This window comes from Nomia melanderi, chromosome 13, assembly GCF_051020985.1.
Source record: "Nomia melanderi isolate GNS246 chromosome 13, iyNomMela1, whole genome shotgun sequence".
Taxonomy (NCBI): Eukaryota; Metazoa; Arthropoda; class Insecta; order Hymenoptera; family Halictidae; genus Nomia; species Nomia melanderi.
This window is the reverse complement of record NC_135011.1, coordinates 6,069,151-6,096,548: the sequence shown is the minus strand read 5'-3', so window position 1 is coordinate 6,096,548 and position 27,398 is coordinate 6,069,151. Positions and strand designations below refer to the sequence as shown.

Sequence of the window (27,398 nt, the reverse complement as noted above, 5' to 3'; positions counted from 1 at the left end):
CCATCTCAATATACTAAGTGACAATAATATAGTAAAGATTATTTATACTTCAAATTGACCGTATTCTTCGTTGTTCATTGCCATTCTAATCGTCATCCTATAAAACAATGTTTACCGCTTCAATTTAAGTAGACAAATAAACAGTTCCTATCAGACTTCGCTGCCGTCGGTGATCGTTCCCACGAATTTCACCCGCGCCGAAAATTCCTCGCGGCGAGGACCGATAAAACACGCCCGTGGCCGGCGCGTTGGCTCGTCGAATAAAATCGCGGCGGTATCGCGGCATAAATCGTCCAAGCTGTTGGAAGCTTTTATGCGATTTTTACAACCCGCGCCCCCGTAAAATACTGGCGTGGATTGCGGTGCTCACCTACGCGCCGGTGTGACGCGGAGGGTAAACTCGGTTAAACCGAGTGTAAATCCAGCTGGCTCGAGTGTGTAAATCCACCTTTACCTCGTTCCGCGAGACCGGCGGACCAGAGACAGAGAAAGACTCGGAAACGGAGGGGGTTGGAAGAAGAAAAGAAACAGAGAAAGAGTGGATTGTGTGAGAGAGAGAGAAACAAAGATACTGAAAGAACGAGAGAAAAAGATAAGGGAGGGTAAAAATAGAAGGAGAAAGGGATATAGTGAGAATGAACAGAAAAACGAAAGCAAAGGGAGAGTTAGAGAAAAGAATAGCTAAGGGGTTGATAGCAGTGAAAAGGAGAAAATGAGAAAAAAGAATGAGAAGGGTGACGAAAGCAAAGAAACAAATAGAGTGAGAAAGTGAGAATATGGAGGGGTGAAAGTAGAACAGAGAGAAACTATAGTTTAATAGACAGAATGAGTGGGGGAATGAGAGTAGAGAGACAGTGACAATAAAAAAGCCAGAAAATGTGTAGAAGGATAGAAACACAGTAGCAGAGAGAGTCTAAGAGAGAAAGTAAGAAAATGAAAGCAAAGAAACAGAGACTGTATGAGATAGAATATAGGGGATGAAAGCAAAGCAACAGAGACGGGGAGTAAAGGACATAGACAATAGGGGTTGAACGTAGAGAAACAGAGAAAGACAATATGGATTGAACGCAGAGAAACAGAGAAAGACAATAGGGGTTGAAACCAGAGAAACGTGAAGAGTGAGAGAGAAAGGGACCAAGTTAGGGGATGAAGAAGAGTGAGGGATGCGAAAGGCTGAAAGCGTCGAGCTGATCCTGGTTAGCGGGAAAAGGGGTGGCCAGGGTTTCCGCGTGCGTCGAGATCCGCCAATCGGGTTTCAGGACCGCTCCCGGTCACCATGGCGACCGGGTCGGGGACAGAGGGCGATTACGAAATGGGGGTAACTCGATTAAACCGTGCGACGAGGGTCCTGCTGGGAGTGTTAGCGAGCGGGCAGAGGGTTCCGGGGGATGGAACTACAGCGTCGTTAACGGGGCCGGTCTCTATTTGCCCTCTTAATCATCCGTTAAGTGCCACAATCCTCGAAAAGTTCCCCAGGGCGCGCAACCCCCGCGAAATTTCGCTGGTTCGCCGCCGCCATTAATTCCGCGGCTAATTGCTCGTGGTATTTGGCAGACGGTTATTCTCCGGCCGGGATTAGACGATCGTTTATTTTTCCGACGGTGATCCTGCGGCTGACGGTGTCCTTCGAGGGCGTTGGAGAGGTGATCGGGATGGGGTTGAAGAATTTATTCGGCTGTTCTTGGGAGGATTTTAATTTGTGTCGGGTTCATCGTGGAAAATGTTGAATCATTTGTGAGTTGGTTTATTGAGATACCAGTGTGGGGGGAGTCTTTGTTGATGGTTTGACTGACCAATTTGCTACCCTCTTTTTGTGATTATTGAACTGGCAGTTGAGAAGCGTTTAATTTAATGTAATGAAAGTAATTGTAATATTGACGATGAATTGGAATGTTCTTTACAATACAGATAGAAGAGAATAGTCTCACGTTAAATTCGATGAAATATTAACAACTTGCGATCCTTTCAATGAAACTCAGCATTCGATTCTACGTTTATGACTTCAATATTTTCTCAATTCTTGTTATGATTATTTATAGTATCATACTGACATTTACACATAATCTTAGTCCGCAGTTTCTATTAATTTCACAGTACGACTGTTTAAAGGCACGACATCGACGAGCGAATCTCAAGAGCAATTCAATCTATCAATTTTCTTTACAACAAAGACGACCATAAAATCCGGGAACTACACTGAATTTTCGAGAACAGTTCGCAACCGACCGAATAACGTTCGTTTCCTCCATAAAATTCGAATCACGGATATTTCTCACCGTGACGAGCGACGAGACAACGGTCATCTTCGTATGAATCCTGGCCAATAACAGGACACGAAAAGATTCCGGACGCGGCCGCGATAAAGCCCGACGGCGGCGGCCATCTTGGCCCGATTTATGGAAACGCGGGTGCAATAAATTGCGACAATGTCCCCGTCAGTTTAATTACGATAAAACTCCGCGTTTCGAGACGACTCACCGACGGCGTTTAAAATCGACGAGGAGAAAACGCCGCGAGACGCACAATCGCGGTATTAATTTCCATTAGCGGGTATCCAATTTCCTGTTACGCGACGGCAGGGCATAGCGAATCGCTTGCTAGCACGCCGCCAATAAACGTAATTATATTTAACAGGGGACATAAAAAGGCTCCGATAGATTAGGCCTGGATACCCCCTATCGCTTTTCCTCCCCTTTTTTTCTCAATTTTCAGCTATTCTTCCGTTTCTCTTTCGCTATTTTTCCTCTCCAGGCACTCGGAATCCCACGAGATGGTAGAGCGAGATTGACCGGACGCGCGGGTAATTAGAACATGAGATATTAATCGGGGTTAATTGAAGACTGTGATTATCTTGTTTGTGAGACGATACATTTCGTTCGTAGAATAAAAATGTTGTGTTTCTAGGTTTATCGCGTGCTTGGGGGATATATGGAGTGGATAATTATTTGGTTTTTTTGGATCGTGGAGAGTGTTTTATGATGGTAATAATGTGGGTCGGAAATAATTTAAATAATCCATAATGATGAACTATAGATAATTATGGGAAACTTTATAGAAATTTACTGAGTCTTCTTAAATAACTTATTAATCTTGCTTTCAATATAATAGTGATATTCAAAAGTAATAAGATTTCCTTCGCTATTTCATCTCAATTTTAAGAATGTAATTAATATTCACCTCTATTAGCATCTATCTACAATATATACGATAAACTGATTAACAAACTACCTCTACAAAAAGCGTTAAACGCACTATCACAACCCATCAACAAGTCCCGTCCATCACAACTACCGCCGCAGCCCTCCAGCCAACTAACCGCATCGCGAAACCCTCGAAACCGCAGTCCCCAATAAAATCACCCTCGATAATTGCCTCGAGCAACCATGAACCTACCAAAGGAAATCGAATCCGCTACCAGTTTCGGCCTTCAAACGCGAGCACCAGCGACTTAAGTCTTAAACTTCACCCACGACGTCCATATACTTAACAAAATCAGCGTCCATCAGCGCTGGAAACGAGCATGAAGGTACCGATCAAAGGAAGTCCGACTAGCCAATAATCCCGCGGACTTCAAAAGCGGGCTAGTGGCTACTTCAGCCTCGAAGTTTACATATATCAAGCAGATAGTGGAGCAGTGGGAGCCGATCGCTGTTCGAATAGGAACGGCATGGGAACGGCTACGCGCGATTCGAGGGAAAGATAAGCCGGATCGGCAAGGAAACCCGTGGTCGCCTGTTTCGCGCCGGATCGATCGAATTACGCCGAGGATTATGGTGGCTAATATCTATCCGCGGCGATCGGCCGCGTTAAACATCGCCGGAAAAGTATCGCTGAGATCCAGGGACCTACAGGCATCTCTGACTTAGCTACCTGGCTAACTTAGCTACCCAGCCAACTTAGCTACCCGGCTAACTCGGTCGGCGCGGGTCAGAAAACGTCTGTCGATCCCGGGCACCAGATAACGAGTCGGATAACGCGTGGTACACACGTACGGAACGGATATCCAATGGAGGGAGGGCGAAAGGAGGGAGGGCAGAAAAGCGATCACGTCCAGCGGTAGCCGCAGTCCGATCCAGCGGGAGCCGCGTAATTGAAGCTGTTCCCGGAACGCGTCTAAGTGACAGGTGAACACCTTATACGCGTAACCGGGGAACCCACGTGACAGTCGTCACGGGCGATTCTAGCCGTGTCGGTGCGCTTTGGACGCGCAGCTGCTGCGCGAAACGGGAGACCGCGGGGTTCCAGCTCCTCTCCCGTAGACGTTCTGGCTCCCGGCACCTGCCCACGTCGTCCGGAAAGGAACGAGTGGTCTGATCCTCCTTCGGTTCGACGTTCTTGCCATATTCGCGTTTCGGAAATTCTGGCGGGATAAGGCTGTGGGCGTAATTGGACGCCGGCTGGGTAGCCGGATGATTCGTGGATGGGTGGATGGCGCGAGTTTTGAGAGACTGCAGATTTGGTCTCTTTACTTTTGATCTGATGTTGAATACTGTCTCGCGAAAAATTGGGTGCTATGAGGTTCGTTTATGTATATTCTACTGTATAGTACTTATTTATTGTTTTACGTGTTTATATGTTTCAATTGAAATCTGGTTGGAAGGTATAAGTAACAGATTTTCGTCGCCAGATTGAGATATTCCTTGATAAGTTCAATTTCAATCGCGAATCTCGAATATTCTCTCGCGTAACATAGAATGCGATGAGTTTTGTTTAACACTAGAACTACTGAACGGTCAAATTGACTTTTTGACATTCTCCTATGGAAACTCCAACTCCTACTATTGAGATTTCTATTGACTTACACTTCAATTTGCTTATTGTTGAATCAATTTTTGCAGTAGCTCCTCATAGAATTATCTGTCATGTTTTTAATCATTGTTAAAGAAGCAATCAGGAACGGGTCATTTTGATCTCTCTAGTAGTTCCAGCGTTAAACATATTCTACTTTATTTATTGTTTCATTACATATCTACGTGCTTTGATTAAAAACCAATTAGATGCTATAACAAGTTTTCATTGGTTTTTTTCTATGAATCGCATCACTCAACCTACACTTCCATTAACGATTTGTATTGAGATGCTCCTTCGACTGAAGGACTTTAGTTTCGATGAGAAATCTCGAACGTCCTCTCGCACGCGATCGTCCCCCGAAATCAGTGCCCAGCGTCGCGTCAACTTTCGGGTTCGAGCGATAATAAAACGGCGGGCACGCGGAAAGGTGTATCCAGGCGAAATTGTCCGGCTCGCGATCACGCTCAATTTCGTCCTAACAAAACACGCGGCCACGGCTGGACGCGCCCGTCGACAATTGAAAAATAATATCCTCGAGTTTATTTAGCCGTGGCGATCGCTCGAAGGGGTGGCGCGAAAGGGGGTGAACGGAGAGAGAGGGAGGATTGGTCGCGGGACGCACGACGGGGGATTAAAAATAATGTTTCGAGCGTGACTGGCCGGCCCACGGGGGATTACGGGTCAGCGTAGCACGCCGCGATTGGCCCTGGGGGTTGCAACCCCCGAGATTTTATTCGGCACCATGAACGAGGCGACGGGAAAAAATGATGCAGCCCCTTGTACGAATGTTTTTCTTTATCGTGGATGTGTCTCTTGTAGCGTTTGATGGAGGGATGTTTAATTGTCGAGTGGCTTTTGAGGGTTGGGGATGATTGTTAGAGTAAATGGAGCCGATGATTGGGGGATGTGTTTTTACTGGTTGGGAATGGTTGGGAGTTTTTTGAAGCACGATGGAAATAAGTATTTTCGTGAAATGTGTGTTTCGTGACTGGATTTTGATTATATATGTGGAGGTTAATTAATAATGATTATGTATTACAATTGATCTGCTATTTTGAAGAGAAAGAAGATTATACGTTTTATTGCGGAATTTTGTTATATTTATAATGTTTCCTAGTCTACATAGTGGAGTGAATCATTTTCATAATGCTTAACAAACTTTGAGTGCTAGAATGAACATAATAAAACCCTTATCGCAGAAGATAGAATTTTATCTCTGTTACTGTTGTATGAATTAATATTTCGATTTGTATGATCTGCGAATTTATATAATCACTTGCAATTATACTATTACTAACTACATTTGTCGTGTATTGCTTGGTATAAATAAAATATGTTATTTTATATAAATAATAAACAATGCTTGCAGTGGCAATGAATTTGAAGTGAAGGTAAATGGAGTTTATATCTAAAAATTTCTATTCAGCCTATCGAAAACGGTATTTTCTGTGCTCGTTGAACATCCGCCATAAGGGGATGAGTCGCAAGGGTGGAAGTCACGTTCCGTCCAATCAAAATCGAGGGTCGCGAAGGGTGGGACGGCAATTCAGCCGGATGGACATTTTTTCCTGGTGTGCAGTATTTACCAACCGTGCTGCGACTTCTCTCTCTATCTTTTTTTTTTGTCCTCGCCGATAAAACGACCGGATTTCCGAGCGGATTAAAAATAGGGGATGATATTTTGTTAACAAAATACCGAGCGTGACGATTCGAACGGGGACACACCTGCGTGGATTAGCAGACCAGGTAGGGCGTTCGTAGAGAGAAAACAGCGAGCCAATAATGGAGAAAGACTGATCAAATATTGGTCCTCGAAGTACGGTCAATAATAATGTCAATATTTATATATATAAAAGAAGATGGAATTGGCGCCGACTCGTTCGTTCGATGAAAAGGCGTGGGGAAAGATAATCAAAATCAGGATTAATATCAAATCAACATTTGTCGCTGGAATTTAGCGAAACGCAATTATTCTACTGTACCGCGAGTAATGAAACCCCTTGCCTTTTGATTCGTTTCGTAACTAAATTCGTTATACTTAATTTCTCAACGGTAAAACGAAATGTATATTTATTGTGCTTTTTTTTAACTGACTTGACTGCTTTGGAGAGAAATATTCGCGTTGGTAATATTCTGCTTCTTTTTCATTGTATATTTGTCTGTTTTCCTACAATATTGGTTACTTCCACCTTATCAAAACACTTAATAACAGAAACAAATTACTTATTCAATTGTTCTTTCTATAATACAGTTTATATAATCATAAATTTAAAATAACATCCAGAATCTACCAATTACTGTATTATACAACATCATAAAGTACTAAACAAATGGAAAATGAAATAAAATTCTATTGACTCCACAAATACTCCTAAACAGCTAAAAATACTCTAAACTTCAATTAATCCCATCATATTTTTGTACAATTTTTCCATCTCCATAAGCCACAAAACACACCATTCTCAGCAAACCCACTAATCATTAAAAAAATCAATATCTTCCAGAAAACTATCGGGTGTACCGAAAAGTAATGTCTCTTAAATACAAAGTTTATTCAAATTTCTTAAATTTCACCTGAAACATTCAACAAGATAGTCGTCGTTATCTACGACACGTTGCCATTGGTAAACGAGTTTTCTTTGCCCTTTCATAAAAATCTCCTGATTCTTCATTAACACTAGATTTACAGAACCCGTCAATTTGACGAATATTATGTTCTCTAAACATCACTTAGTAACATTTTAATTTTCAATCTATAATTCTCGCGATTTACATAGTCGAACACGTAGTTTCCTAGGAACAATAGAATAAAGTGTAGAATAAACGTTCGTAAATCTAGATACCTCGATAATTGGAGAATTACCACCTACAAAACTACTGCACAAAGATCTAAATATTTGCAAACTGAATGGAACCGAATCATGGGAGCACAGCGTCCACGAAGTTCGCAAAACCGAAAATGTCCATTCTCATCGGCAAGCTCGAAGGTCTAGAAATCTTATCGTGTCCGAGCCTAATCCGCTCGACCTCCCGCGAATGCATTCCCGTCCCAAAGTGTAACGATTTCTTCTCTCGATCTCGAATCGGTTCGAAGGAGCTTCCTCGAGCGTCCGAGGCCGACAGTATGCACACGAAGTCGACGACACACGACAGTGACATGCCAGGATCGTGACGAGAAAACCAACAGTTCCCTCCCCGCTGCTCGCAGTCCTCCTCATGCCAAAAGGGATGAGCAGCGCGAGGAGAGGGAAAAAGAGAGAGGAAAGAGGATCGGCATCGCGGACGAGCCACCGCGCCTATCGTTTACGCCGATCGTTCGAATCGGGAATCGTTCGCAGGTTCGGTCCCCTTTGACCAACCGAGGGTCCACCCTTTGAATTCGCCGATCGTTTGGCGACCGTGCCCCCTACGGGATATGACTTTTTCGAAAGAATGTATTTGGTATTGGGAGAGATCGGCCGGTGGCTGGCCACTAGCCTCTCTCTCTCTCTCTCTCTCTCTCTGTTTCTCTTCATTCGTGCGTTTAACACGCTCGCTGACGTGTCAGCCGTATACGGCCGACCCGACGCAATGTCTCGCGTCTGCGGTTGGAATGCTCTCAGCTCGAATATGCGCCACTTAATCGAACAAATGTGCGCGGCGCAGAGAAAATCTGCTTAACCGCACCGGCACTTTTCGTAACCAGTCGAATGACTAGCCACGGGATAAAGGTAAACGAGTTAGACGAAAGAATTTGTTTTAGAAGTAGAAACAGGAGGAAGGACAAACATTGAAGAACTGATAGATCGGGCAATGTAGCAATTGATGTAGAGTTAAATTAATGAGAGAAGACGCTGAAGTTCGAATCATTTGACCTGTTCACGGTGCAGTTAGACTTACGTTGATCACGAGAATTTTCAATATAATATTGTTTGTTCTCCCATAAAGAAGGTAAATAATATTGGAATTAAGGATTTGCCATCGATGTTGGAAATTTGATATATTTGATGCCTGTCGTGTTGGTTCGACGAGAATTTGCGAAGTAGATTTATCAAGGAGTATCATTGTACTTTATTTATTCCTATGAAGAATTTTAGTATCTATTACCATGTATTCCATACATCCGTTGGTTCTCAAGGTTTTCTATATGAATATAGTTTTATTCATACTCAAATTATTCTCCAATCATTTTAAACGATTATCAAACCACGCGTTAACCATGTTAAGACCTTCCCACACCCTTCGAGTATATACGTAAGAGTAAGTATATCAAAAGAGAAATACCATTCCGACTGGAAAACCGAGCAGAATTCCTTGCCAACGGCACTGCAGCAGTTTTCCTCAGAATCGACACCGGTTATTAAAATCAATAACTCCAGTTCCCAAAAAAGAAGCCGAAACAAGAAAACCCGTCGATTGAATAGAATCCCAAAGAAAGGAAACGATAATTCAACGCGTATCTTCCCGGAGCGCTGAGCACCGATAATTGTAGCGCGCTATACGCTCGTTCCCGCGGAGACTTTAATGCCGGCACTGCTCCTCCGCCGGCCGATCGAGAGCCGGGAAACGATTACGGCCGCGCGGATTTGCATCCGTTCGCGACTAATCGCTACAACGTATTTACCGGGCATTATCTCGGGTCGTTCCAAACGAGTCCAGTCCTCTATAGGCTGCGCGGACAGTTTACGAGCTGCTTAACGTCTCGCAATAAAAACGGTATTACTTGTCTCGTTTCTACGGTTCGCGGGCCACGGGGAAGAGAAGGAACGCTCCCGGAGAACAATGGGTAATTAAAGCGAGATTTGCATGCCGCATGCATTCCATCTCTTTCTTACTTGGTGATCCCCACTCCCCCGTGACACACATTCGACCTTTATCGCGCGATCGCCGAGGCGCGAGAAAAATCGTCCCGATCATCGAGCCGCGAAAACAAAACGTTTCATTGTTGCATCGAGTAGTTTTGCGTTAAATAGTAATCCGCTTGTGTTCCGGGATTTATGGAGTGGAATTGTATGTTTGAAGATTGCGTTGGGATATTGTCGATGATTTTTCGGGTTGCGTGGTTTTTATCATTTGATAGATGAGACAGGAAAATTACTTTGACCGTTGTGTGAAATGTAACCTTTCGTCGTTGCGTTGGATAATTTTAAATAGCAATTCTCTTGCGCTCCGGCATTTATGGGGCTGTTTGTTTGAAGATCGTGATTTCTATGATTTGATGGATGAGATGAGGGAGGAAACTGTTTCAAGTGTGAGATATCGGGTATGAGAATTTCTATTGTTCCATTAGCGAAGCACAAGAAAAAACTTATTTCAATCGATATTTCATAAGTATCGTTGCATCCAACTGCACCTTAACATTAGAACTGCCGAGCAGTAAGACTGAGCTATGTATTATTTGTTATAAAAATTAGGAAAGTAGATTTCTTGAGATTTGAAGGGTTTCCTCTTGCTGCGCTTACAGAAATGCAGGAATTTATTTTGAAATATCTCACGGAAGCAGCTTTATCATCTTAATAATAGCGAAATAAGAATCTTGAAATCGGTCATTTTGACCCGTCTCCTACTTCTAGTGTTAAGTTAAAAGTATTCAATCATTAACTGGTAGCCTTATATTAAAAAACCAAACTCATTCCCCAAAAAATACTAACCATACAAAACAGTCGAAAAAATTCCTCCAAACACTCAATTAACAGTCCCCAAAACTAAATACATCAAGCTTTCCATATTCCATCCACAAACAACGAAATCAGCTCCGACGCGATATACCAGAAAGAAAACCCGTTCGAGTAACCCATTCACCTAACCCGCAAAGATAACCACTAACCCGCTGAACAGTCCATCCATCGTCATCGCGAGAACACTAAATAACCGAAAGACCAATAAAAAGCCTCCATACATAATGCATCGCGTGCCAACAAGAACGAAAAAAAGGAACGAACAGAAATGACTAATAACCACGCTCGAACCAGTGCCAGAATGATCGGCGACAGAAGAAAGAAAAAAAAGGGGGGAATTAACCGGCAATTAGAAGATCACAGTAATTTACCGATCGACGGTGTACATACCGGTGTACACCTGTTAAAACCGTATCCAACTGTTGATCGTTAATTCCATTTCAACCGGAGAGCGTCGTCGCCGTGACGCTGACGATCCTCAAGGTACTCCTCGCAAGCGCGCCAATCGAAACTATAATTAGCGTGTAATGGAGGGGCGGCGTACGCGGGGAAGGGGGGCAGCGCGGGCAGTCCGCGGAATCGGTCGCATAATTGCGGCCAGGAAGAGGAGGCCACGTTCACATACAATATATCGGATGACAGCGCATTCGCAATGCTTTATTCTTAGTCCAGCGACGACACGCCTCATTATGCATAGAGAATCCGCACGCGGCCTGCATAATATGCAAAACTCCTTCCATTACCGTCCACGGGCGAACGTAATACGCCGGCCCGAAAGGGTACACGCACGCCGGGATTCGAATAACAGGTCTTCCTTGATATTATATATCGCGTCTCTACGTGTACGCGCGCGTTTACTTTTCCCCCACCATTTTTCCCTGCGTTTCTCTTCTTTTTCCCTGTACCTCGGTTCCTCCTTTTTTTCTCCCCCTCCCTCTTTTCTCTTTTTTCACTTCGTTTCTGTGGGTCGATTCTCCGTTTGTCTCTTCGTTCTCGCTCGCCTCCGTCTCTCTCTCGCGTCGATCGCCGGGAACGCGGAATTTCGAGAAACCGAACGGTACCGGCAGTGATTCATCGAGCGGAGAACCGTATTCCGCGAGCGCGTAAACCTGCTCCGCGAGCCGTGCTTCTTTTGTTTTTGGATCTTGCTCCTGGTGAATTCGGGATTTCTCGTTCTATCGTTTCTTCTCTTTCGTTGCCGATCATCTTGTCTTTCGGGAGAGATTCTATTGACGCTTGTCTCGTAATTGTTTTGAGTATTACGATCGAACGGAATTGTTCGGAGATTGTCTTTTTGAGAGAGAGATTTCGAGGTTATTCGAATGTGAAACTCTTTCAGTCTTTCGCGAATAGGTAGTAATGGACTTTAACGATGTTTGTTACCGGAGAAATTGAAAAGCGAGGGGTTTTTCTTGAATTTTATTCCTGACAGATGATTTATTGAACTGCATTCATAATTTACGTAGAATATCGAAGGATCGCCATTTTTCCAACGACATCCGCCGCCAAAGGAGAGCCCCGTCCCAGGAAATATATTTTCACGAGTTTTATTCCCTGTATTCCGTGTCAATAATTTTTCCGTAAACATTAACTCGAGACCGCTGACGTACGAAACTAATGACGATAGTAAAACGCGTACAGCCCGACGATGACGATTGATACTCGTTTCTTTCCCCTCGGTTTACGGTCTGGCCGAACGTTTAGAAATCACGCTCGAACAGCTCGACGGCATTTTAAAGTAATAAAGCAGTCGAGCGATGTTTCATTGTTTTCCAGTTACCCCGGCGCGCTGCTTTGTATTCAAGTAATTCCCCGGCGTTGTTGTGACATTGTTTCTTAACGATATGGCGTTTGACTAGAATGTAATCCGAGGGAGATCGCGGCGATGTGGTTTATTAAGTTGGAACCGGCATAAAGAAATCGTAGAAACGAGGAGCTGTATATTACCGCTATGATGTTTATGGCTTCTGGAAGCTTTTGTCTCGATCGCTGGTTTATCATTTAATTCCGAGTGTCAAGCGTATCACAATTGCCAGTTTAAGTAGCGTAACGTATAAATTACCAGTCACGCATTTCTGTGTTTAATGTATTGCATTATTACAGAAACCTTAACTGCTTTATAATCGTGAACGTTTCTATTTGTTTAACACTAGAATTACCAGACGGGTCAATATAACCGACTTTTGACTTATTCTTTTCGCACCTATTAAAAATATAGATGTTTTTCTGGGAAATTATTAAAGAAATTGATTTAACAATGCGCAAACTGAATTATAAATCAATAAATAAAATTATAAATCAATCAATCAATTATAAATCAATTGAAATCTCAATGGGTGCAATCTGGAAGTTTCTATAGAGGAATTTCAAAAAGTCAATGTAACTGCTTGGTAATTTTAGTGTTTAGGTAGTTGACCGAAAAAATTGTAAAAGATGACTGATTCGTGATATTGGAATTTAGAGACACTTCAGGAATAATTCTGAAGGCTACGAAAAGATAGAAGTCTTTCATCGGAAATGTTCTAAATAGAAAGAAATATGTTAATAATTCAAATTATTGGTCTAGATATCTCACTTTGTTCTTTAGCGAACAACGAACTTGAGAAATCTCATTAAACTATTCATTGATAATCTCAGAGTTTATACTCTGAAACCTATTCCAGTTTCTAAACAATGTCGCTCCTTTTCATTATTCTATTTAATTTCCTTAAACATAGATTCACGAAAGTATAGAGTAAATGTCCATAAATCCAGTGTTAACTCTCCGAGTGCCAGTGAAAATGTTCATAAATTTCCATGAGATGACATACAATTTCAAACAACGATGCACGATTATGAACAAAAATTTATGTCAGTGAATCTCGATCTCACACGATTTTTCACAATACTAAAAACATGTTAGACTTCCTTTATTACCAATAAAAATCAAAAAGAAACGTTCAACAAGTACACGGAGCAGAGATAGATCGCTGCTTGCCACTCAACCAGTTAAAAATGAGAGAAGATCGGGTTAAGATGAAGTAAAAAACGCTGCGGGCGATTTCGACAATGTGTTCCCGGGTCCGCGGAGACCCGACATTAAGCCGCGACGAAACGACGAGAGAAATAGAGTGAGTAAGGGAGGAGAGAGAGAGAAAAAGATCGAGCACCAACCGCGAGATTATAAGGTTGTTAACGACGCGCGCGGTTCTGTTCTCTGGCAACTGAAACCCGATGCAAATTACGGGCGTAATATACAGGCCAGCATGCTAATAACGTTCCAGTAAATATCACCGGGCAGAATACCGCGCGCAGCAGCCGAGGACGCGTTTATTTTGCCCGCGAGACGTTGCTTCTATCCTCGATGCGCCTAATGTGATGGAAAATCTTCCCGGCCGAGCGACCGAGCGATCCACGCTGGAAGGCTTAATAGCCGCTCTCCGAGAAGGAATTAATACGCTTTTGTAACAGACGGAAGCGGATTTGTTGCCTTTCGGTTCATCATGACGAGCTCCGCTCTTGTCTAGTCGAGATTTTTCTGTGTCCCTTCTTGATGCGTGTTTAATTGACGCGTAGAAGATACGTTTACTCGATGCGTGGAAAATAGTGGATACTTTGATGACTGGTGAATTTATTTTCTAGGTAACTGTGAGCGAACAGTTTTTACAATATGAATAAATGTTAGACTTCGGAGTAATTCTAATTTCTGAGTGAATATATAATTTCTCTTGCTCGCTATGTCTCGGAAGTTTTGTATATATTGTCATTTGCTTTTTATTTATATGTTTTTTTAATATGGGGAATCGTAACCATCTATAGTAAAATGCGGAAAATACGTTTATTCAAGAAGATAGTGGATACTTGGATGACTGGTGAATTTCTCTTCGAGCTAACCGTGAGTGAACATTTTTTACAATGGTAATGTTAACGAATAAATGTTAGACCTTGGAATAATTATAATTTCTGAGTAAATACAATTTCTCTTGTTCGCTATTTTTCGCAAGTTTTGTTTATATTGTAATTTGCTATTTATATATACTTAATTTCTTAAATAGGAAAGTTGAAGATATTCTTTTGCTACTTTTAGAGGATAGAGAATTGGTATAACACGCAATGACGAAAATATGAAGAATAAATATAAACAATAACAATGAATGATGCTTATGCTTCTATTATTGTAGAGTTAAACGGACCATTAACTTCTCTTGATTAATTCTCCTATATCTTATAATTATCCGCGCGTCTTGTACGGGAGTCTATTACAATAACGTTAGATTTTACGAGGAGTTATATATAATGCGTGCGATCGTTAGTTAAGTCTCACCCGCAACTGGCATTGTCCGTCGCGACAACGAAAGCGAAAAGACAGTCCTGTCGTTCGCTGATAACCAGCAATTAACCGAATGATTTACGGACCCGCCACGGACCGGTGCTCTGGCCATGCTCGACCGATTATTTTGTAAACGGCGGACAGGTAGGCGAACAGGCGCCGCGACCGAGTCTGATTTACTGCTGACCCTCTTTTCTTTAATTATGCCCGTTAATGGCGACCCGTGATCGAGCATCCGAAATTTCGCCGTTATCGCGCGCAACCCGGACCATCGCCATATTCCCCCCACGCGCATTCTTTCTCGCGCATCGTCGTTTCTTTCTCTTGGCAAAAAAATATTGAGTATCGAGAAAAGTTCTTGCTGTGTTCTTGTTAGTGATGAATTGAGATCCGATTTCAATCAGTATTTCTGTAGTTTAGTGACTGAAATTGACATTGATGGATGGATGAAATGAAATTATTTTGTAATATTGTTTTGTGTATTTAAATTTCACTTTATGAACTCGCGCGAACTTTTTTTGATGCTTAATTATTCGACGCTCGACTTTTTGTAGCGATTAAACGGCGATTAATGGAATTTTGGTTGTCGATCCTTCAGTGGGATAATGTGGAATGCACTTTTTATTCGTTTAATGTAGACTATAAATGTTTGAAAATACTGAAAGTCAGGAAGTTGCACTCGGTTGAAGGATTAGTGAACAGTGATCAAAGAGTAAATGAAGGTATTTAAATAAGTAAATAGAGAATTGTGGGAATACTGGTAAAGAGTCAAAAATAGAAAAATGGAGAACTATTGGGAAAGGTGAAAATTGGAAGTTCTTACTGCTACTTCTTGCACGAAAATATACACAAAGAATATTAGAAAGTCCAGCTAAAAGTAAAGCGCAATACAAAGCAATAAATTCAAATATTCCAAAGTAACCGCTTTAACACAGAGCAATAATAACTATACCAGTACGAACGAAGTAATAAAGAATCCGGAAATATTAAGAATCCACGATTGTCCTAAAAAGAATCGCGATACACCCAGATAAGTCTAAAAACCAGAAAACCTTCCTCGGAAGCACACGATGGACTACCAAATAAAATTCTTCGACACAACAGCAAAGTCACGTCGCGGTTTCCGCAGAAGCAAGGACAACCGGAAGTCGGCGTGGCCAGGAATCCCGTGTCCGCGGTACGCGCGGCCAATTACAGCGCACGACAAACTGGTAATTAATTCGCGAAGTAAGGAACTTCATCCGCAGTCGGGCGCGATCGATTAATCACCGTTGGAACCGTAGGAATTGATTAAAATCGCTCGGCGGCGATTATAAACGACTCGGCGATGTCCGAACTAATGAACGCGGCTGAAACAGATTAGGGTCAAACCGCGGATTAAGCGTCGGGCCGCGAAAAATCGGCGCTTCCGCGATTCCTGCGCGTCCCGGGCCGCCATTACGGCCGCCGATTAATCATTTCCCACCGGCGTTCGTGTTTTTTCACGGTTTCTTTTTCATTTTTCGCCGGTGTCGCCCCGTTACGTGGATTTATTAGAGAAAGTGGTGATCGTTTTTCCGCGCGACAACACGTCCGCGCCGCGATTCCGCGCCACGGAATCCGTCGATGTTACACGCGCGGTAACACGCCGCGCCGGCATTAATCATCTAGCCGGTCGGACGCCGATCGAAATCCGAGACGGCGGGTTTTATCGCCTTCCGGAGGCTCCCCCTAATCAATTAAAGTCGTCAGCCGGTCGGCTCGAATTTAAAATCGAGACGATTCGGCCCATTAATCCACGCGGCCCCGACGCGTTTTCCTTGATCGGATGGTGTGGGACTCGCGACGGACAAGTGGGAGTCCGATCGGTTGGGAAGTCCCGTATTGTTCGGATGAATTTCATCGAGATCTGATTATCAGTGGCAGTGGTTGCAGATGTAGGGCGTTTCGTTTCTTTAGTAAAGCGATACTTTGGGGTGTAAATAAAGTTTTTTTTTGTTAATGTGTCAGTGTTCCTGGATTTATTAGTGATAGAGTTGTTCTGCCTTAGATTATTAAATTATAGAGTTGTTCTGTTTTGGATTAATTGATGGTAGAGCCCTATGTTGGATTAATTAATGGTACAATTGTTGTATCTTCGATTAATTAGAGTTCTTCTATCTTATATAAATAAACGATAGACAGATTTTATTATCTATTTTATATCTTTGTATGTTGTTAATACCATTGGGTGTTGTTTCTATACATTTACGATTCAGTAAGGCTTCCGTGCTTTTTTTGTAGAGTTAATTGCTTTCAGAAATGAACGACTGTAATGGATAGGATCTATTCGTTGATAACAATGAAAAATGTATCTATGTATATTTACATTTGTAAAAAGATGCAAGATATTACAATGTTATTATGAATACAGGCATTGCCGTCTAGTTTTGTTTCAAATACATGACACACAGTTGTCATGTTTCGCTAACATTTAGATTCCATCTAGACACAGATGGCGGAGCACAAGTATAATGACGAGAGGTGTATATATCATGTTTTACCATCTGACTACAACTGTAAGAGTGTAATTTCATTTATACAGATTTCATTTTCGAGATAATCGACTTGGAAAGTTTGACACGCACGCGTTGGTGTTTAGGAGAAGTGGAAACGGTAAGTTATGAACAGACATTAGGAGATAGCCACTGAATACCACGCGCGTCTGACACATTTTCATACTCTTTGATTATCCCGAAGACAAAGTATCGTATAAACAAAATTTTACTGCATGTTTCTATTCGATTTCCATGTTGAACATACTTATCACGATTCAAATCATATATTCATATAAATCATAAACACTACTCAACTGTCAGTCTAATACAACCATATTACAACCTGAATAAAGTTAAGAAAATTAGAATCCTTTGCAACACAACGAACTTCATATATAATTAAATTTCTCACATATCCACTCTGTTAAAAATTTAAAAATAAACATCAAAAAGTTACGAATTAAAAAGAACTTCTCAAAACTTTTAACATACAGAAATCTCATTCTTACACTCAAACGTTGCACCTGTCAATCTAAGAAAATTAAAAACTCTCGAAACACCTTGAACCCCATCCCCTGAATTTCATCATCCGAGCAACTTTAATTTTCAAGTAAATACCCCGCTGCTTTTTGTCACGCGCGCCGTTTAAAGATCCCGAAGTATCTGCACTGCGGCGTTGCAAGAAATCAAGAGGAGAGCGTTGCAACATGTCTTGCTACCCTGTCCTGTTAATTATCGTTGGAACACCGGTACCCGTGGGTCCGCGAGCGGAGTTCCTCACGGTGTTTCCTTTTGGTTCTGCCCGGTTCCGTTGATGTCAATCATGTCTCCTCGGTCTGGTCACTCGCTTCTGATTTATAACCGTGTAACAGGTCTTGTTGCTCGCGCTGCAATAGTTCGAGGACAGTCTTGTTCGGGATTGCGCTTGACGGGTGGTTCTGGCGAGCGAACATCGAAAAATCCAGATAACGCTGCGCGCATTCGTGCCCCGTGCGTCGGACCAGTCGGGAAATCTTTTCTCGATCAACGTATAGATCATTTCGGAGACGCTTATTCACATCCGACGGTGTAATATCCGCCTTAATGGCGTTAAATTATCCTCCCGGTTGTTCGGGAAATAATTTATCGGCGTTACTGATTTTTTACGCGTCGCTGGATCTCCATCGGCTGAAGGGCAAATTGATTCGAGATAGGCTCTTCATTCCAGAAAAATGGCGACCCGTTCAAAATAAAGCGACTAGACAGGTGAAAATGACCTACTCCTGGTTTCTTCATTTACGATCGCTCAGAAGATACAAGCGTTTTTTAGAGAAATATTTAAATAACCTGATTTGATGATGCACGAGTTGAAAAATAAGTTAATGAAAATCTTAATAAAATACTCTGATAATATCTTCGGAAGAATAAAAGGAAAATAATTAGTTTGCTCGGTAGTTCTAGGGATAAGCTCGTTGGAATTATCGTCGCTTACTTTTGATCTTTGTCTCGTTATTCGACTGTGTTGAATTAATTAAATTTTCTTTCGATATACTTTCGTATAGAGATAAGAGAATTATATTATAATTCTATTGAGAATTAAGGATTATTGGGTATTATGATATTCGAATTATTGTGAGGTGTAGAGTTTAAGGTCTAGATCCCAGGAGTTAAATCTTCTAAACGTGTTAATAATCGAATCGTCGCAGTCGTTTTAGTAAAATAATGTTTTCTTTCTGTATACTCTGTTTCTTTTGCATCACATTCTGTACGTGTAGCGTACGTTAAATTGAATATTAATGAGGAATGCTGACATCAGACAAAGAAGCTGAAAGCGTGCCAAATTTACGAGACGTAAACTTAATTCGCTCGAGTATCGATGACAATCGTTCAGAACGCAACGAGTTTCACCATTGTCCACCTGCTCTCGCTATCGTCCAACATATCTGTTTTATTAAAAGGCGCGTTTTAATTGCGAAATGCCGACACGACATATTCCTGTTAATTGAGAGTCGCAAACTCCTTTTTTATTCCACTACCGGGCAATAAACAGAATTACACGTCACTGATCCGAAAAAGGATCAAGAATGCAACGATCACGCCTTTCACACACTCAGGAAACCACGAAATTTTTACCAAATTAAAATCTGAACGTATAATGATATAATAGTCTTCTCCTGTCCAATTGATCAAATTTTACTTTAATCTTTCCATTTAACCATGGATTTTTAAATGAATATAAATACTTTTAACGCGTGAAAGTAATTAATAATAAATAAGACAAATATGATTTATCTACCGAAAAGTTAAATAAAGTAAAAATCAGTATGTTTTTTGAAGATAATCTTATAGAGAATAAATATTAAAATTAATAAAGAAATAGTTACCGTATATTGAATTACAATGTAACTGAACCCTTTGCATTAGGAATTCCCTTACGAGGAAGCATGCTGAATGCAATATTAAATTCTCTGAATACAAAGGGTTAATATTAATAAGAGTGCATTACTTATTTTCATGTCTAATGTTTTTTGTCCACCTAATATCCCCGAGAAGTAACTTAACACTAAAACCACCAAACAGGTCAAAATCACCCATTTCTGATTTCTTCCTTTTGCAATTATTAAAAAGATAACTGATGTGTCTCTGAGAAATTATTAATGAAATTAATTTAGCAATGCGCAAATTGAATTTTAAATCAATCAAAGTCTGAATAGATGCACTCTCGGAGTCTCTATAGAGAAGTTTCGAGAAGTAAATTTAACTCCCCGCAGTTTCGGTATTAAAATCTTCCAAGTTACTTGAAAACAAGTATGATTCCTAAGATAACTAACCCCGAATAAAACTGTTCAACAATCTAATTAACTAAATAGTAGTGTAACGTAAAAATTATGGTAACGAATAATTAATAATTCTTCCGTTTCATCTTTGCTGCGAAAGGATACGCGGTACACAAAATGCCGAAGTTTTTCGTGGCAGTCGACGCGTTAAATAAAAATAAACGAACATGTTTCTTCCAGTTCACGAAACTTCGGCGATAGCGTGTTAATGAATCGAACGTCTCGAATTTCACGACAGGGGACGGGCCAGTTCGTGACTCGTGAGTGGAAAACCGGACGAAAACGTCTGCGTGATCGCGATCCACCGAGCCGTGCTCGTTTTAATGTATTCCCCGGATAATTGCGGGACTAATCGCACGTAATTAGGCCCCTAATGAGGGCCACCGGGTCGCGTGTAACGCGTGCACACGCTTCGCTTTATGAATCCGAACAAGAGCGAGAACAAGACGCGCGCCGCGCAAAACGGTCTCGCGCGTGTTATACGAGCGAGCCGGGGCGAGATCGGGCTGCGCAAACCGCTAATTAAGAAACGCCTGAAACATTGATTGGCCGCTGCATCGACAATTAGAACCGTCTCTGCCCGCATCGTTTTGTTATGCTGCTTATTTCTCGTTTAACGTTAGAACTACCGAGCATTTCATACGATTCCGTATGTAATCTATGTAAAAATTGTAACAATATATTATTCTCAGTCGCTTCGGGCATTCATTGTAGTATTCGAGTGAAACTATTTGCTTTTAAAGTCATTTTCAGTGTTCAATGCTTCTGAGGTATCAATAATTGCGAAACAAAGTTGTTTCGACTGCTACTGCAGTTCTAGTGTTAAAGAAATTTCTAAATTGTGTATAATATGATTGAAAATTAGGTTCATTGAATTATGGAATAAGATTGATTAATTTATTGAAAAAGGAGACACTGAAGATTTGTAATATATTCACTGGTAATATTCATTCTATTCGATATTGCTTTGTGTTAAAATTTTCTTTCAACTTCATCATGTTGATTAGTATTGAAGTGAAACTGCTTATTTTTCAAATCATTTCGGATATTTAACGCTAAATATCAGGTACCATAATTCTGAAATAAGAAAGTTAGGGATTTTTTGGTGTTACAACGTCTAACACGAGTGATTAAATAGATTATACATTATTTTCTATCGAAATTATTTTTCCATATTTCCCGCACTACAGTAGTTTACGATCAGTCGTTTCAAAGTAAGCAATGACAGTACTACAATGCAGTAAGGATGATTGTCTACACATAGTACTTTCCTATATATAAAAAAACCACAAAAATATACATTTGTAATGTCGCAACTGTCATTAGTTCCATAAATAGACGAGAATTTTCTTTGCCCTCCTAACCAACATATTTTTTCAAAACTCGGTTACGCACTATAAATTCATAACACGAATATATTAAGAGCGCTTATTAATATTCATATATTTCCGTAAAACTGTTATCGGGCGTTCCACTGTGGTTTAACAGCCGAATAAATCATCCAAGTGGAAAACGCCGTCCGAGAATGACGTCTTTCTGGCAAATCCAAGTAATTCGAGCCGTCGAAAGAAGGAATTATGTGACGTCGGTAATCAAGAGGTAGCAAAGGAAAAAATGCCGGATAAACTGATTTAAATGTTTACCTTGCTTATCTCCCGCAAATTGCAAGCGTGCATAATAAGTTTAATTAACGGCCGACTCGAGAGTCGACACGCGAACCAGCCGCGCGCCGTTTAGAGGACCTTCTAAGTCCTCGTGCGCGTATAAGGGATGCAAATCGACGGTTGCGCTCAACTTGTACGATGCTAATTACGCTCGAAACATAACTTTAACAGGCCAATCTTTCCTAATCTCGGCCGGGCAACCGGCTTTTCTAGCCGAGCCACCGACCGTCGTTGCGGAGGGCTCGCTTTCCAAGTTTTCGACGATACGGGCCGATTAAAAAATATTAATAATACCTCTCGGGCAACGTAAACATGCGGTAAGAGACATATTAGCTGCACCGCCGGGTATGTTATTAAATAATCTACTCTATGGGGCCGATAAGTCATGCGCTCGTAGATCCAACGTGAATCGAAAGGCTATTTTAGAAGTATTTTATGCGGTTTAGAGAATATAGGAATTTCGCTGAGATTTATTCCTCATTGGATTTACTATTTTTATAATTCTCCAAATCACATAATAACTGAGTTTTTGAATTAGTAACAAATTATAATATACTGGTATTAATAAATCAAGCTTCGTTATTAACCTTTTGCATTCCAAAGTCTCTCACTCGTCAATTAACTCGACACAGCAAAGTTATGTTCGCATCAATATACGAAGTATTCAAGTAAAACAGTTTCCTTCCTCAATTTTCAATTTCTCGTTCCATTAGTTTCAGAAAATGTCGTCTGCATTATGTTCAGTATCCCCAATGAAACACTTCCAGAGCGCAGAGGGTAAGTAAATTGAAGTCGAAACCTCGACGCGAGTTTCTCGGAGTATCACGAAACAAGGGGTTGAAAGAGAAACGGAGCAAAAATTCCAAATTGCAATTGGCAAAATGAAATTTGACGAGCAAAGAGAATCGATTAACGAGCCTCTCGAAGATTCAGAGGAGTGAAGAAGGTGGAAAAGGGTTAGGGTAGGAGGAGAGAACAGCGAAAGCCTGTTTCCACCGCGGCACCAAGATGGCGTCGCGTCGCGTCGCGTCGGGGCCGGCTCCTCCATTCTCCCGGACTCAATTCACAATACCACCCTCCTGCGGCTCCCCTCTGGCTCTTTCCCTTTTTTGGAGCGTGTTACGCCCATAGAATACGTAACGCGACGCCTGTGATATATGCACGTAATGCATCTGGAGCGTCCGGCACGCACCTTCGTCGCACAGTGCGAATCGCGTGTGTGCATATACGCGCGTACGAATGCCGCGCGCGCCACCCCTCGCGATCCCTCATTAGCATATCAATCCCCTCGTTATTCCAGGACCAAGCTCGTTGGAAACGCGACGTTAAGGGCTGAAGACTGCCCCGCGATTCTCAATGGAGAACGTCCGTTGCGTAACCTTCGGAATCAATTTCTTTCGCGATCTTCCAGGTACGCGTGGCCAGCAATTAATCCCCTTGTGCTTTCAATTAGCTGGTTGTGTAATTTATAATCGTGACATACTGATTCCTTTTGTTATCAACCCTCTGCACTGGATTTACTTTCAATTTTGCTGGCTGGAAACTTATATTTATTCTTAAGGGATTGAATTGAAGTGATTTAAGAATTCAACGTGTTATATTTAGTTTGTTTGCTATTGTTATTATGGTAAGGTGGAATTTTTATAATATTTTCCAGTGTGGTACTTTTTCAAATAGTTTCCAATTTTCTATAAGAAATTTGTGTTGTCATCTAATAGATATTGTTTAGAATTGTAAGAGATTGTCTGTTGCCTTTGAAATCAATTTCCTTTGCGATCTTCCATGTGATCACTAATTAAACTTTTCGTGTTTTCAATTAGCTGTTTGTGTAATTTATAATTGTGATATATTGATTTCATTTGCTTTTAATAGTTCGAAAATACTTTGAATGACATTTATGACACATTGACTGTAAGTACTGTTTAGAATTGTAAGAGCAAGTACGCAACGAAACTTCGAAAATTAAGTGAATTTGTTAAGAAATCTAAGCAGTATTTTCATTAAATTGTTTGAAAATATAAGTGAATTAAAATTCATTAGTACGCGGGTCTACTTAAGAAGAAATTCAGATTTCATATGCTTTCTTTCCCATGAAATATGTATGAGACGTGACAGTTTTAATTTAAAACTTGGTGAACATTAATTCTGGAACTACTTCTAGCTGGTCTTTAAATAAAAGACTGTACTTTACTGCTTGTACTAAGATCCTTGTTTTTTCATAGGTAATTTCACCATATTACCGAGCACTTCTCCCTCTGTCTGTTCATCGCTGACTGCTTCTACTTAATTCCGAGCGGAATGTCTAAACACTTCGGAAATTTATGGAGTGATCACAATAGCATACTAAAAGACGACTCGTGATGCAGTGCGTGAGATAAACACGGAATTTTGTCTACGTTCCCGATAATTGACTGCTCGCTCTCTTAAACGATATAATTTGAGGCCGGCCGAGTACGTTCGCACCCTCCGCGAGTAATTACTGTATTAATTATACTGTAATTATTCGTGGCAGCATTCTATTGTGCTAGCAATTTTTCCGATCGCTGATGTGCAAACTCGCTTAAATAAACCTACATATAATAAACCAAATTTGACTGATACGTATGCCAAAGGAGTTATACAAAATTCTGATAAATTAAAAATTTCAAAGATAAATTTGTCGACCCCCTATTCTCTCTTTTTAAAAATTTTCTGGATAAAAATACTTAATAATAAGGAATCAAGATCTAGGTATATGATTTTTAATGTTTTATGATCAAAACATTTAGTAATAAGGGATGAAGATGTAGATATGTTTTTTAAATATTTTATATAATTTCGCTTTATAATTTATCTAGATCAAAATATTTAACCCCTTGCCCTGCAATATCGTGTCAGACACGAGGCGAAGATTTCTAATATGGTTTAACAAACATAAATGTCATTGAGTTGTGTTAAGTTTAAATGAAACATTATTGTCCTTGTTAGCAATTTCTGTGGTTTATACTAAATCTATACATAGAAGGAGCATGGAATGTTTTCTTTTACTAGGCAAAGGGTTAATAATAAGGGATGAAGATGTAGATATGTATTTTTAAAGTTGTATGAACTTTCGCTTTATAATTTTTCTAGGTTAAAATATTTAGTAATAAGGGATGAAGATGTAGATATATATTTTTTAACGTTTTATGCACTTTTGTCCTATGATATTTCTAAATCACAATGTTCAGTGATAAAGAATGAAAATCTGGATACACGTTTTTTAAATTTCCTTATACGTATTTTATGAGCTTCGTGTTAGGGGATGCTACCGGTGCGATCCGAGAAAATGGCGGCAAATTCGTTGGTCGTGACTCGATTACGAGACAACACGTACCTGCGTTTCCGTCAACGAGAGCGCCTGCGCCAGCTGTTTCCTTTCGGCGCCGACCACGTAGTGATTTTTCTCGAACGCGTGCTCGAGTTTCAGCAATTGGCTGGGGCTGAACGCTGTCCTTATTCTCTTCGGTTTCCTGAATGGTTGCAGGAGGAACCCGGGGATGTCGGGACCTGCAATGAGTTTGGTTACAAAAAATATTACAAAAACATTGTCACAGATAGTTGATTCTTATAATGATTCCGTATGTGATGTTCAATTTATAGCTTAACGCAAATCAGAATATAATTCTGATCATTCCGAATCATTCCTGATTTCTTCTTTTTGCAATTATTAAAAATCGGAGTCAAAAAAGGGTTGAAGTAAGGGGTGTATATATTTACGATAGTATGGGATTATTTCATGTATAGCAGTGGTCTCGAAATAGATTTAATTGCTAGTAGAAAACACGAAAGAAACAAAGGCTATAAAATTTTGCTTGTCAACAGCGGTAGAGATTCCATAATAAGTTATCTCTTTTATTTCCCGATTTTTACAGCTTTATTACTAGACGGCGGATTTTATGCATTTATAACGTGTCCGAGCGTCCCAAAAACAGTAAAATGACAATCCTCAATGTCAGTTCAATAATTATCTTATCCGCGGTCAGATAAGGATCACAGTAAAAACTACCGACCAGTTGAATAGCCATTTTGAAATTCATCTGTAAAAATTCCAAGTGTGCATCCATTGTAACTTTAATTGACATATAATTCAATTCGCACATTACTAAACTTAAAGTTCTTTAATCATTTCTCTTTCTTCAGGAATGGATCATTTTGACTTGTCTAGTAGTTTCTAGTGTTAACTCCGACCCAATTTCGTTCTCGAAACACGAACAGACCGAAAATCGCCGGTCAAACAGAAGTTTGTCGAGTCCGAACAGGAATTCCAACGACGGTGGAAAAGACGCGACGAATTCCCCGATTAGCAAAGGAGACACGATGAAAGATGAACGATCCAAGGGAAAATTTCGAATTCAGCGGCGATCGCGGAGGCAGGTCTAGAGCCAGCGACGAGGATCGAGCGATTTATCGTGGCGAGCTTTCCGGGCAAAGTATCCCGGCCGACTTCCGGCAGACGAAGGTATCGGTCGATCGACATGACTCTTTCGAGGCGGAATACTCAATTACCCGCGCAGACTTCTAGGTAACTCGCGGCCGCCTCGTGCGCCTCGTTTTCTCCTCGGTTATATGCATATCTGGCCGGCCTCTCATGAGCGGATCTCCGAGCTTCGCGTGTCGTTACTCACCCTCGCGACGACAGGATCGACGATGACGACGGTTAAAAATTAATTAGACCTTAATGAATTATACCGCGTCATCGCGTTGTCATGGTCGTCCGAGAGACTTGGAATTTGATCCTTTACGTGCGAGAATATGATCACTGCGGCGTCAGTATGGTTATTATCGATGTGTTTATCAATATTTTGAAGACTTTGTCTCTGAGTTGACAGCTTCACGAAGCTGAGACGTGTCGGGAGAATAATTTGAAAATTTCGTTTGCATTTGTTCCATTCGAATAAGGTTTTCATCGATTATTAAGAACCATGTTAGAAATTATTGTGGGGAATTTTGAAGCGGTAACTCTTTATTAAGAAATTTTTTAAATTAAATAACTAATATTTGTTAAAGTAGATCGTGCCGAACTGCACCCGTCAAAATGGCGTTTTCTTGTTTAGCAATGACTGGTATCTAGTATTTACGAAGTAAATAATTTCGCTTCAATACTATAATTGGTATATGAAGGAACAGAGGAAAGTCTATTACTACAGTTTTTATAAGAATTACATATTGATCATGTTAACCCCTCACCCTACGAGTTCTTTCTGAACCATGATCGATATAACTACTTTCTTATTAACAATTTATAGAAAACAAGAGAAAGAATCAAGCCATATCCTATTCTAAAGCACAGTCACCGATAACAAAGGAATAATAATTCGAATCCAAACGAACCGAATAATATTCATATTTCTCAAATTTTATTTCGAATCTCCACGACTCTGACACGGTATTGTATACCAAGACATTCAACTCTCTAATATTAACATTAACATTTAACACAACTTCACACACAATACACGAAACGAACAAAAATAATACCAAATTACTTCATTGAATCGTTTTACTCTTATTCCGCCGAATATAACCGCATTAGGTAACATTATTTGTAATGCAAAAACGCAAATAATCGTCATTGACTGAATGATAATAATTCGATTTGGACGCCGGCGACCCCCGTGGCATTC

At 40.7% G+C, this 27,398-nt stretch overlaps 1 protein-coding gene across 1 annotated transcript in view; it reads right to left on the bottom strand.

Moving 5' to 3' along the window:
* The window catches only part of LOC116423988 (uncharacterized), a 51,379-nt gene that overhangs the window by 3,803 nt on the left and 20,178 nt on the right, over positions 1 to 27,398 (bottom strand). Inside the window, exon 2 of the mRNA XM_031969837.2 lies at positions 25,109 to 25,281. Coding sequence (XP_031825697.2) covers positions 25,109 to 25,281 — 173 coding nt within the window. The remainder of the gene's footprint in view (positions 1 to 25,108; positions 25,282 to 27,398) is intronic.